The sequence below is a fragment of the Spermophilus citellus genome (genome assembly GCF_964194105.1).
Source record: "Spermophilus citellus genome assembly, chromosome: 7".
Lineage (NCBI taxonomy): Eukaryota > Metazoa > Chordata > Mammalia > Rodentia > Sciuridae > Spermophilus > Spermophilus citellus.
In genome coordinates this window covers 105,733,014-105,746,345 of record NC_138188.1, presented here as the reverse complement: position 1 = coordinate 105,746,345, position 13,332 = coordinate 105,733,014, and the positions used below count along the sequence as shown (strand labels likewise).

Here is a 13,332-nt window from a genome sequence, read left to right as displayed (position 1 = left end):
GGTTTGCTAATAAATTGTATTTAAGATAGGAAAGAAACAGAGATTAAGGATGATTCTGATGTTTTTGATCTGAGCAACTTGAAGAACAGCTGACAATGGATATATAGGAATACTGTGGAAAAGAAAGAGAACTATCAGAAGCTCAGTTTTGGACATGTTAAGTTTGAGGTGTTTATTAGATAACCAAGAGGATGTCAAATATCTAGATTCCTGTGTCAGGAATTTGGGAACAGGTCCAAACTATAAATATAAATACAAATAAAAACATATGATACATCAGATTATAAATGCATTTAAAATCATGAGGTTGGATAATTTCTTCTAGGGCTTCAATGTAAAGAGAAAAGAGAAAAAGTTAAAGGAGTCAGTCTTGGGACATTATGTTGTTTTAAATCCAGTGCAATGAATTGAAAGAACCAATAAAGAAGACTGAGAAGGAACAGTTAGGACCACAGTAAGACAAAACAGATAAATATAAAGGTCTTTAATCTAAATGAGTGTTATAAGGTAGAGAGAATTGGTAATTTATATAATAGATTGCAGATATGTCAAGTAAGATGTGGCCTGAGAATTTACCGTTGGATTTACTTATTAAGTCAGTGATCACCTATATGAAGGTAGTTTTGTTGAGTATGGGAGAAAGTATGATCAAAATGAGCTCAAAATAGATTGGGAGAATGAAATTAGAAACAGTGAATATACTACAAACATTTCAAAAATGAAATTTGCATTAAAAAAGAAGTGAAATAGGAGAATAGATTCAACAGAGGTTTTTCTTTTTTAGCGGGAGGAATAATGGTATATTTGTATGCTAATTCAGTAGAAAAAGACACATTTATTAAAAAGGAAATAGAGGAAAAATTTCTGGGTTGACATTGTTGAATAGGAGAAAAGGAGTATAATCTAGTGCACAACTGGAGAATTCTGTCTAGTTAGAAGCATAGAGTTTACTAATAGTAACAGGAGAGAATAGGGAGGTCATGGAGATATAGATATGTTATTTATCCTGTCCGGAGCTCTGCGTTACCGGTAATAAGAAAAGTGTAATAGATTAGTAGACAAAAGAGTCAAGTAAGGTTTCATTTGTAGGATCAGCATCACCTGGGAGCTTGTTAAAAATGCAAATTCTCAGGCTCCACCCTAGACCCTACTGAATCAGAAACTCTTGGGTGGGGTCCACTACTAATGTGTTTTGTTAACAAACCCTCCAAGTGAGAGAGAGAGAGAGAGAGAGAGAGAGAGAGAGAGAGAGAGAGAGAGAGAAGGGTTTTCCTTTCTTGGGAGGTGTTTGATTACTGATTCCAATTCCTTACTAGTTATGGGTCTAATTCAGACTTTATTTCTTCATGATTCAGTCATCATAGGTTAAATGTTTCTAGAAAAGTATCTGTTTCTTTTAGGTCATCCGGTTTGTTAGTCCTCTCTCAAGATTCTTTTTGTTTATATGGAATCAGTTATATAATGTTTTCCTCTTCATTTCTGATTTTATTAAATGTCCTTTTTTATTAGTTGGTATAGCTAAAGGTTTATCAGTTTTGTCTTCTCAACTAGCACCTTGTTTTGTTAAAAAATTGGGCTAAGGATTTGGGTAAACATTTTTCAAAAGAAAAGTTAGGGGCTGGGCTATAGCTCAGTGGCAGAGCACTTGCCTACCATGTGTGAGGTACTGCGTAGATCCTCAGAACCACATAAAAATAAATAAATAAATAAATAATGGACTTTATTAAAAAAAAGATGAACAATTGGACAACAGGTATATGCAAAGATGCTCAACAACACTGATCATCAAGGAAATAAACACAAATCATAACCATGATGAGATAAAACATCACATCTGTTATGACAGTTATTATTTAAAATCAAAATCAAAAGACAACAATGTTGGTGAAGTGTGGAGAAACTGGAACCCTCTACACTGATAATAGGAATGCAAAATGGTGAGACTGCTATGAAAAAGAGTGTGAAAGTTCTTCAAAAAATAGAATTAACATGTAAAATTAAAAATGTAAAATTTACAAACAGAATTAACATGTAATCTAGCAATACTGCTTCTGGGTATGTATCCCAGGATCAGGATCTTGAGGAGATGGGTACTCCTATGTTCACTGTAGTACTATTCACCATAGTGAAGTTGTGAAAACAACCTGAATGTCCAAGAGATGAAAGGATAAAAAAGGAATAGATACATACAATGTAATATTATTCAGCCTTAAAAAAGAAGGAAATCCTATATTATTCAACAATATGGATGAATCTTGAGGATTTATATTAAGTGAAATAAGCTAGTCACAGAAGGACAAATACTGCATGATTCCATAAATGGAGACATTTAAAATTGTCAAATCCATAGAAACAAAGAATAGAATGGTGATTGCCAGGGGCTTGGAGAAGGGAAAATGGGGACTTGCTAATAAACTAGCATAAAATTTCAGGTATAAAAGACAAGTTCTAGAGATATGATGTGCAACATTATACCTATGAATAATACCATTGTTATGGTTTGGATGTGAGGTGTCCCTGAAAAGATCATGTGTAAGACAATGCAAGAAGGTTCAGAGGAGAAATGATTGGATTGTGAGTCTTAACCCAATCAGTGACTTAATCCCCTGGTAGGGATTAAATGAGTGGTAACTGAAGTGGTAGGATGCAGCAGGAGGAGGTGGGAACCAGGGGCATAGCTTTGGAGTATATATTTGTATCTGGCAAGTGGAGATCTCTCTGCTTTCTGATCACCATGTGAGCTGCTTCTCTCTGCCATACTTTTCCACCATGATGTTCTGCATCACCTCGAGCCCCAAGGAATGGAGCCAGTCTTCTGTGGACTAAGACCTCTGAAACTGTGAGGCCTCAAATAAACTTTTCCTCCTTTACAGTTGTCAGATCCTTTAATCAGAGGCAAAAAACAACCATGGACAGTACCCAAAAGCTTGGCCAGTGAGTACTGGATGAAAAATAGATATTTCAGAGAGGGTGAATCCTGGAACAACTATTACAGGTCAGTAAGGGAATGGTGAAGGATAAAATTTTACTTTAAAATTGGAATGGCTTTCATTACCTCTATTTTTTCTTATGAAACTCCACTTTCATTTTTTATGTTTACTACTATGAATTATGACTTTCTCTCTTTCAATGGTAGATTATAGAATAAATTTGAACCCAGCCTCATAGCTTTCTCCTTTATAATTAATAGACTTTATTTTTAAGAGCAGTTTTAGTTTTACAGATAGTACATACAGATCCCATATATCTCTTTTTTCATTTCCCTATTTTACATTTTGCTTTTGTGTAATGTATCTACCATACTTGATGGACTGATATTGACACATTATTATTAACTAAAATTTTGAAAGAATAAAAACTAGCATTGAAACTTAAAGAAAAGACAGCTTCTCATTAAGTTGATAAGGGAAAAATGATAAATATTTTACAAATTAAATGCTAAAATTTAAATCTTTAATTTTTAAAATCACTTTTGGTCTGAGTTTGTTTGCTACAAATGGCAAAAAACTTCCCTACAAAATTGAGAGATCTGTTATATTAGTTCTGGGGATTGTTTATTTCTATCCTTGTGACTTAGAAAACAACATTTGTGCTAAGGTTTTCCTCAGTGCTTTTCAGAAACTTATTTCCCAAAGTGTTGATTAGGTTGGCAGTTCCACAATTTACTACTGCAGCAATGGTGATAACTCTTTTACCCTGAAAAATAGGTAAGTTACCATATGACAATGTTGGAACACTATATGATTTTATGAAGTTCTCAATAGTTCCTATTACACAAAAGATTTAAATACATAACCTTTGTCCTAAATCAATGCAAATTATTGATACTTTATATCTAAATTTGAAAAAGTAGCCACAAGGGAATGAATGAATAAAAACTCTTACCACTTGACAATACCACAACCGGCTCTGTAAACCTCTGTTCATCTGCTGATGGTAGGTTTAGGGAGATGATTAATACCATTCCCAGACTGGTTCCAACAAACAGACAAGGAGAGACAGTAGAGTCATTTTTCCGTGCAAAGGATTCCATGAAGTATAAAGCTGTAATTGCTTCTTTAGAATCTTTGTCAATACTGGAGATACTAGAGCTTCTGGAACGATTATAGGAATTCTCTCGGTTTTCTATGGAAATTTAAAAAGACTAAAATGAAGTATCAGTGTATTTACAAAACAAGTAAAGTCAAATTTAATACATGAAAACCAAAAAGTGTGAAAGGAAAGAATTTAATTCTTCATTAATTGACTTGGAAGGTAGTTTATCCAGCTCACCAGCTTATGTTGAAGATGGAGAGACTGAAGCTGGAAAGCAGACTTGAATAGTCAAGCTTATAAGAATTTCTGATACAATTTTAATTGCACTTCCTTCCTATCTCTCAATTGTTCAAAGTATTCCTAATGATTTATTGCAGTTCCCATGTACTGACAATATTATGGCTACTGACATAAGAGGAACAATTTGAAATATTCTGTGACAAACACATTGGATGATCTGGGGAAATTATGAGTGGAAAAATTAAAATTTTACCAAGGCTTTTAAATGCAAATAGTATTTTTCTGAATTTGTTTGAATCAAATCTAGTTCTAATTTTGTCTAGGACCAAAGGAGCTATAGACTATGCCATCCTATCAGTGGTGGTAATCTTTCTGAGAAGGCTTTAGTCCACTTAAAGGTAAGAGAATGGCCTCAGATCCTCTTGCTTATCAACACTTGCTCATGTGCACACTCCAACAAGCATAAACTCACCCATTTTAATTAAATGTTAATAGTGTTGTACTGTTCTTTTACTGCTCCAGAGTATAAGCTCCTCTTATTTTTCTTTTTACTGTCTTCACTCTTTTCCCTCTTGATAGGTCCAAATGTGCCTCCTAATTATTTTTGTAAAAGAGACTAAATATAGACTCCTCAGAATATTTTTCTATGAAAAAATATATAGTATTCTTAATTTTCCCTTTCTATGTCTCAGCAAATTTATAAGTTTTTCATAAAACTTAGATATTAGAGGTAGATAATCTATTTATTTTATAGATTTGAAGACAGAGACTTAGAGTTCAGTAATTTCTCCAGAATCCAGCACAAATTAGAGGCACAAATATCTAAAACTCAAAATTGGCAGCACTAGTAAAGTGATTAAAAGAGTATTATTTCTTTTATAATCCTTACGTGTTGCTTCTAGTTTAACCTTCCAGCTAATATATTTCTCCCAAACTTTTAACTGGTGGTTTGTCACCATTTGAAAGTTCACAGACACCTGTGAGAGAGGACACCATTATCTGCACGTTCACAGGGCCAGATTTAATACAGCATAATGTTAAAGAAACAAAAATTGAACAATAAGTTTTACTTTAAATATTTTGAAGAATATAGATTATCAAAAATCTTAAGAGGGGCTTGGATTGTGGCTCAGTGGTAGAACACTCATCTAGCACATTTGAGGCCCTGGGTTTGATCCTCAGCACCACATAAAAATAAATAAATAAAGGTATTGTTTCCAATCACTTCCAAAAAATAAAAAATGTTAAAAAAATCTTAAGAGATATTAAATAAGGAATTATTCTTAGAATAGCAAATCTTCCTAAAATGATTTTTTCCTTTCTCTCTTCCTAAAATTTCTTATTAACAGGAGAGCAGCAGCAAAGTTAAAAGATTCCCCTTTCTTTTCCTTTCTTAACAGCTCCAGTCTTTGGTTCTGGTACTTTATTCCATGGCCCCATACTCATTCCATAAAAAAGCAAACAGACCTTCCTTTTTAAAATATATGAAGATGAAGTTCTAAGCTTGAGAATAAAATATTTTTTTCTTGATCACCTTCATTTGACAGTTGAGGAAATTAAGCTTGTAAGACACTAAATAACTATCTACAGATAGAGATGCTAATTTTTATTGGAAGGATAGAGAATAGATTAAGGCATAGGTTTTCTGTTTTATAGAGTGTGTGGAGTCTCTCTATAGTGGAATCATTCTCGTTTTAGAGATGACTAAGGAAGTGAGGTAATAAATGGATTTGGAGTTAGCTGCAGCCCCACCAGGCTCTCAGTGACTCATTGTCTAGTAGATATTTGTATCTTTTCAATGTGATTTCCATTCCTTGTTCACAACACTTGTTTCCATTGTAAACCAAATTTTATCTGTAACCAACAAAATTGCTATGTTTAGCCTACCTTCTGTTGTAACTGGTAAAGAAATCTCCATGCAAGCAGCTGACTGAGCCTTTCGAAACGGAGGTCTTGCAGGACCCCACCGATTTATTTTTGAAACATCAGCACTAGAAAGACGTTTTCCAGAACTGCAACTCTGAGAAGTTGGACTTGTGCAATGTCCATTTACATGGTCTGTACCAAGAGGAAGAAGGCAGTGTAAATATAATTAAATCTTCACATAAAGGAACTGAAAGAAGTAGATTAACAAATGAAAAGGAGTAAGAATCCCTTTTGTTCTGAACCATATAAATATGGCTCAGTCCTTGCTATTTTTAATTAGCAAAACATTTAAAATATATTTAATTTTAAGGAGTATTTTTACAATTTGACTAACATAGTTTAAAATTTATTCTACGTCTCCACTATGTCCTTTATTATTTAATGGCAATATGAAATAAGTTATAATCTTGGACTTTTGTTACATAAATTAAATATACTCTAATTTATGTAAGTCTTGGAAGTACTTTCAGTACCTAGAGTTTAAAGTTTTTTAGAACAGGAACATTTTGTAGCTGAGAATGGCAATTAAGAATATTGGGAGCCAGGCTGTCTGGGCATAAATTCTAGTTCTGCATCTTATTAGCTGTATAAATTACTAAAATTCTCCATGCTTTAGTTTCTTCATCTGTAAATCTGAAATATTATTATCTGCCCCATGGAGTTTTGTGATTTGTGTATGTGTACATATGTGTAATTGTACATGTCACATGCCCAAATACATGCTAGCATACAGTGCACACTGAAAAAATATTATTATTATTACTCTTGTCCCAGAGTATAAAACTGCTCATATCCAAAAGATTACTGTTTATTTAGGCCTTGTGAGTTACGCTTTGTTTTGACATAACTGATAAAAGAACAAAACAAAAAGAAAAAAAAACCCTTGAGGGTGGGGTTACAGTCATGCTAGGGGTACTAGCATGCCCTGGGTTCAATCAACTAAAAATATATTTTCTTATGTTTCTTAAAGATAACAAATTGTGTTTCAAACATTACCTTATAATCTTGCAATATGCAGAACACATTTTGAAATGTGCTTCTTTGGTCATTCAAAGGATGTTAGTTACATGCAGAAGAATGCTTAATACTACAGTGGACACATGGATCTAGTATATGGTATGTACTTATAGCTAGTCAAGGGCGATAAAGGAATTTTAATATGTTGGCATGTGTTTTTTTAAATGAGAGTTAATATGTATCAAATATTTAAATAGTGGGAACGTTATAATACTATCTCATTTAATCTTCACAAAAATGCTGCAATAGAGGTGCTTTTATTATTATCAGTCTAATAATACAGATAAGGAAATCAAAGATCAGAAAAAAGGATTCAGAAAATTTTCTCCTATTACCTACATGGCAATTAGGTAGGCAGAATTCTAATCCAGATTTTTCTCAGTTAATATCTGTATGCTTAAAAACTGGAGCACAGGGTTAGCTAAGTATTTGGCAATGGATAACAATTTTGAAGACATATTTAGTAGGGTTTGGGAAGCAGATGTAATATACACTGAGATCCAAGCCTTTTAGAACCAATCACTCCCCATTTTGACATAATATCTCTGGAAAGGCAGAAGTATTTCATGATGAGTTAGCCATGGTGTAGCTTTAGTCAAGAACTCTGAGATTCCTCTTCTTTATTAAATCTAGACTTATAAATAGGAAGAATACTGAGGTCAACAGCTGGCATGAACAACTTCGTATGAATTAGAAAATGGCAACTACTGTAGAGGGGCAATGGCAACAACATGCCCCCTCTGAACTAGCCACAACCCTGGGTATATCCTTTGAAAAAAACTTCCTTTTTCACAGACATGAGACCCTGCTCTAGGGGTCACAGTTTGTTCAAAGGAAAGTGGAATGAATTTCAGCCCTCTTCATACAAAAGTATGGCAGAGCCTTGAGAACAGGGAAATTTATCCACTTAGCCAGAACTCTTTGGACTTGCTAAACCGAAGCCATACCTGCCTAGATGTTATCATCTTTTGGTGGTTGTTTCATGTAAATATGTCTCATTTCAGCTCATAACAGAGCAGTATCAATTAATATTACTCAATATACTTTTTCTTTTTTTTTTTTTTTTTGCCCTATCTGCTGTGGTGGCCCAATTTCCCCCAGCTTCTCATTTTTGATTGGCTTACATTACCACACACAGGCACACCCAAGTTTTGTTTTCAATAGGGCTGATTAACTTAAAAAGACTCTTTTTAGTAGTTGAAACGTTTAAATATATAGAAATGAATTTTCATTTTTAATATTTCTATCACCTTGCTAAATATTCAAGATAGATGTGAATTGGTATAAAACATTTAGAAAACCAAGCACAATGGAGCATGACTATAATCCCAGAAGCTTTGGAGGATGAAGCAGGAGGATTGTTAGTTCAAAGCCAGCCTCAGCAAAAGTGAGGTATTAAGCAACTCAGCGAGACCCTGTCTCTAAATAAAATACAAAATAGGGCTGGGGATGGGGCTCGGTGGTTGAGTGCCCCTGAGTTCAATCCCGGTACCAAAAAACAAAACAAAACAAAACAAAACAAAAAAACCCAAACATTTAGAAAGAAATTTAGTTATAGCTTAGATACAGTCATTCTGGAAATTTATGATAAAGAAATAATGCTAAATACAAAATAAAAATACAAATATCTATTGATAAAGATATTCACTACAGTGTTAGATTAAAGACTAATTGGAAGCCAGTTATCCTTTACAATCAAACAAAAGGCTTTAGATAAATTGTTGTATATATCCTATACAGAGATATACTGAGTATTATCGTCTTTTAAAATATTTTGAAGTGCTTATAAAAACACATAAAATATGAATGCTATTATGTTTTGGTTATTTTCTGTTGTGTGCACACGCGTGCACACACACACACACACATACACACTCACAAAACAGAACAACAACAAAAAAACCATCAAAGTTGATGTGTAACAATAATAATTTTATTGTGCTCACAGATTCTGTGGGCCAGGACTTTTACTAACTAGGTAAGTGTGGATATCTTATCTGCATGATGGCATGGGGGCATTAGTTGAGAATGCTTCACTGGATGGGGACTTTGATTCCTTTGTATTCTCACATGCCTGGCCCACAATCATGCAAAGGCTGAGATGGGTGGGAACTGTCAGTGGAGGCAGCTTCAAGAGGTTTATGCTTCAGAAGTTTTGGGAATGGTGGCCTCAGGGTAGTTGGCCTGTTTCCACAATGTCTCAGGGTTCAAAGTGTCTGGAAAACAATTTTTAAAATGGGATGGAAGCCATTTTTCTGCTTCTTTGGACATTGCAATGATGGCTTTATTTGGTTTTGAAAGCAACTTTTCAGAGCCCAGTCAAGAGGCCACTTAGTATGTCAGAAGACAACTATTGTGGTAAATTCCTGATCTTACTTCTAGCAATATGTTCTTAAATTCAACAGTTGATTGGCAGTGATGTTCTGGTTTTCCACCTGTAGTAAAGGTGTCTGGTCCCTTAATACATCTGTATATTGACCTTATTCTAAAAGTCACACCTATAGGCCAAGCTTAGAGTCCACATCTCTAGTTTCTTAAGGATCTGATAAGTACATACTTTCTTGTACTAATCTCTTTCTGCATGACATAGCCAGCCAGAATGAATGGCTCCTATTTCTTACAGCTGCTCCCTGATTATATTGGTGATTTAGTCCAACTGTCATGTAGTCCAGTAATATAACATGTAGAGAAAATTTATCATTCTAAAAATTTCAGCCTTAAAGCAATAATTAAAGTTAAGGGACATGGCTATTCTCTATTTTAGACAAAAATTCTCAAATTTGAAAAATTATACACTTAAAAAAAACATCATTAAAGAAATGACTTACTAAAAATGTCATATTGTATTCAACTGAAGTTATTTTTAAAATTATCACTTACTAAGGCTTTGTAGAAGACTGCAAATAAAGATTTGATTTAATATGAGTTTTGTTAAACAAATTTTTTAATACACATTTCCCAGAAAATTAAAAATTCTATGCCATAGAGGTTGACTCTATGATGAAATAAATGTTGAACTAAATAAAAAATGAGCACTGGATTTTAAAAACCATGAAGATAAATAAAATACAAAACTCTGCACTTAACCATATTAATTATAGCCAATATAAAACAATTGATTCAAATAATTGAAAATCCACATTAACTTTATTCTTGCCCTACTTTTATAGTCAATTCTTTTTATCCCTCCTTCATCATTGTTCATGTAATCCTAGTTAGGGGACAAGGAAGTAAATATTCTTGCTTACCCACATATTTACCATTTATAATGCTCTTCATTCCTCTGTGTAGATTCAGATTACCCTCAGAACTGTTTTCCTTCTCTCTGAAAGACTTGCTACAGCATTTCTTAAAGCACTTTATTTTTGGTGCTGGATTCTTTCAGCTTTTGTTTCTCTGAAAAAGCATTGGTTTCACCTTCATTTTAAAAAGATATTTCTGTTGGGTACAAAATTCTAGTTGGACAATTTTTCTTTCAATAGTTTAAAAATGTTCTTCCACTGTCTTCTAGTTTGTGGAGAAGCCCAATTTATTCCTATATTTGTACCTCAATATATTAATGTCTTTCCCCCATCCAGATGTTTTTAAGAATTCCAATTATGATGTACCTTGTACAATCTTCTTTATATTTCTTGTGCTTGAAATTCATTAAGTTTCTTGGATCTGTGGATTTATACTGTTCACCAAATTAGGAACATTTTTGGCTTATTCAAACACTATTTCTGCACCACACATTTTCCCCTCCTTCTGGGAGTTTTATTTCATCTGAGTTAGGCAACATGGAGTTGGCCAGCCTGTCATTAATTCTCTGTGAACAATTTTGGATCTTTTCATTCTTTTGTTTCATTTTGGATAGTGTATCTTAGCATATAGTAATGTGGTTTTTTTTGCAGTTATCAATTCCACTATTAAGCCTATCCAGTATATTTTCATCTTAGATGTTATGTTTTTGATTTTTAGAAGGTTAAGTTAGGTCTTTTTGATATTTCCATTTACTTCTTAATATGCCTGTGCTTTCCTCTACCTTCTTGAGCACACGGAGTGTATTTTAAATAATAATTTAATGTCTTTGTCTATAAATTCTATCCTAAGTGCCATTGCTGAGTCAGTTTCTATTGATTAATACTTTCTCATCATAGGTTATGATCTTCTGCTTCATTGGATGCTAGATATTGGAAATTTTATGTTATAAAGTGCCTTTTTGCCTTTTTCTCTGTTGCTTAAATATATTTAAACTTTCCTCAAGGGCACAATAACATTTCTTAGAATTGTTTTTTTTCTCTTTTGCTTTTCATTTTAAGTAATTGCAGATATACACTAAGTTGCAAAAAAAAAGTACAGCATAGGAGAATAGCACGTGCATAAGTGAAATGAATGATCAATGATAATGGGACAGGAAGGAAGAATTAAGAATACTTTGATATTATTATAAGGTACTTGCACTATCTATAAAACAGTATTATGTTATTTAAAAGAGAACTTGGATTAGTTGTAAAAGTATATTGAAAACTCTAGGACAATTCGAAAAAAAGTAAAAACAAATAATAATTGATATGAGAAAAAGAAATCCTATAAAATGCTCAGAACCCATATCACCCCTCTCCCAACTCCAAGCAGCCCGCATGGAGAGACATTCCCTCCACTAGTGGGTCAGAGAGAGAATTAAGATCAGGCCTTACACATGAAATGTACCATGCTACCACGCAGCATTGGAGAAATGCAGTGATGGGTAAAGCCTCCAACCAACTTGCAGACTGAGCAACTAAAATTGCATTAGGCCAGTGATGACTGCTTTCACCACTCCTCCTCTAACCTCCATGGCAGAGTAGGGAGGAAGACTTTACCCACTGGGGTGCAAGGCACAAAAGATAACAGGGGATTTATCTTGGACTATAGTGCCAGACCCACTATTGTAATACCCAACACCTGGTAGAAACTAAAGGCCCATGTACAGGCCAGAGCTTATAGATTGAGCCTCTATACCAACCCAGGAATCGGGAGAAGATCTGTGCATTGGTTGCATAGACTTAAGTTTTAATCTGCATCATTTCTAGCCTTGGAGTAGGCTTGAGGCACAACTTTCCTTCTCCTGAGATTGTGCTCCTGTACCTATGAGACTCAGGTGTGACCATGCTTAGCATCAGCCTGGTGGCCAGGGGAGAGCCTTCACCAACACTATCCCAACCTTGGGCAGCATATCATAGTATAAAATCCATTTGTTGGGAATAAGACAGGTTACTAAGCACAAGACTTTGCCCTGGGATTTACTGCTGGGCTGGTGAAACTTCACACTAGGTATATCCTAACAGCCCGTATCTCTAGGCTGGTATGAAGATGGAGTCTCTGGAACTATTTCAGTGACAGGGGAAGACACGCAGCCCTAGTCTATTAGCAATTTTTATTGGCTGCAGTAGTTTAGGGCCACAATACACCTCAGCAATAAGCAGCACATAGAAGTGTGGGTCTTGATTTTACTGCAGTGTTGTGCTGGTTTTGGTAAGTTGTGGGCTCAGGGTATACACAGCTTGGTGACATTGGTGGTAAGAAATGTGCTAGAGGAGACTGGGGTTGGTCCATCCATGGTGATTACCCATAGCCAGGCAGAATTCTGCAGTATATGTCCACAGATGTAACTGTCAACAAGATATCCGGGCCTATCCTGGACTCAGCAAGAAACTTATGGGGATAAACTACTCTTTCTAAGTATACTACTGGTTGTCTCTAAACAACAAATCAATAGTGTATTTGGGACAAATCTGGGCTTAGATTGACCTCTAGTACTGAAATAGTGATGACACACCACCAGCAGGCTCCAGGCAAATCTGGACCTGGATACTAACCTGTTCTGAATCATAGAAATTATTACAGTCTCAGAGAAAATAAGGAGACTGCTTGGAATTCCTGGTAGGAAAGATACAAACAATCCAGGTTAGGAAGACTGGAATAAACACCTGATTCTTAGCTCATGCCAATACGCATCAAAATGATTTTCAAATGAGATGCCAGAGACAGACCAGATAGTATGATAGTCAGCTTTTTATCACTGTGACAAACTACTTGACAAAAACAACTTAAAGGAGGCTTTCCTTTTTTGTCTCAAGATTTCAGAGGTTT

General features: G+C 34.6%; 1 protein-coding gene across 1 annotated transcript in view; it reads right to left on the bottom strand.

Annotated features, from left to right (window-relative positions):
- The window catches only part of STXBP5L (syntaxin binding protein 5L), a 356,600-nt gene that overhangs the window by 14,876 nt on the left and 328,392 nt on the right, over positions 1 to 13,332 (bottom strand). Inside the window, exons 22-23 of the mRNA XM_081302277.1 lie at positions 6,163 to 6,333; positions 3,886 to 4,125 (exon numbers count right to left, since the gene is read on the bottom strand). Coding sequence (XP_081158403.1) covers positions 3,886 to 4,125; positions 6,163 to 6,333 — 411 coding nt within the window. The remainder of the gene's footprint in view (positions 1 to 3,885; positions 4,126 to 6,162; positions 6,334 to 13,332) is intronic.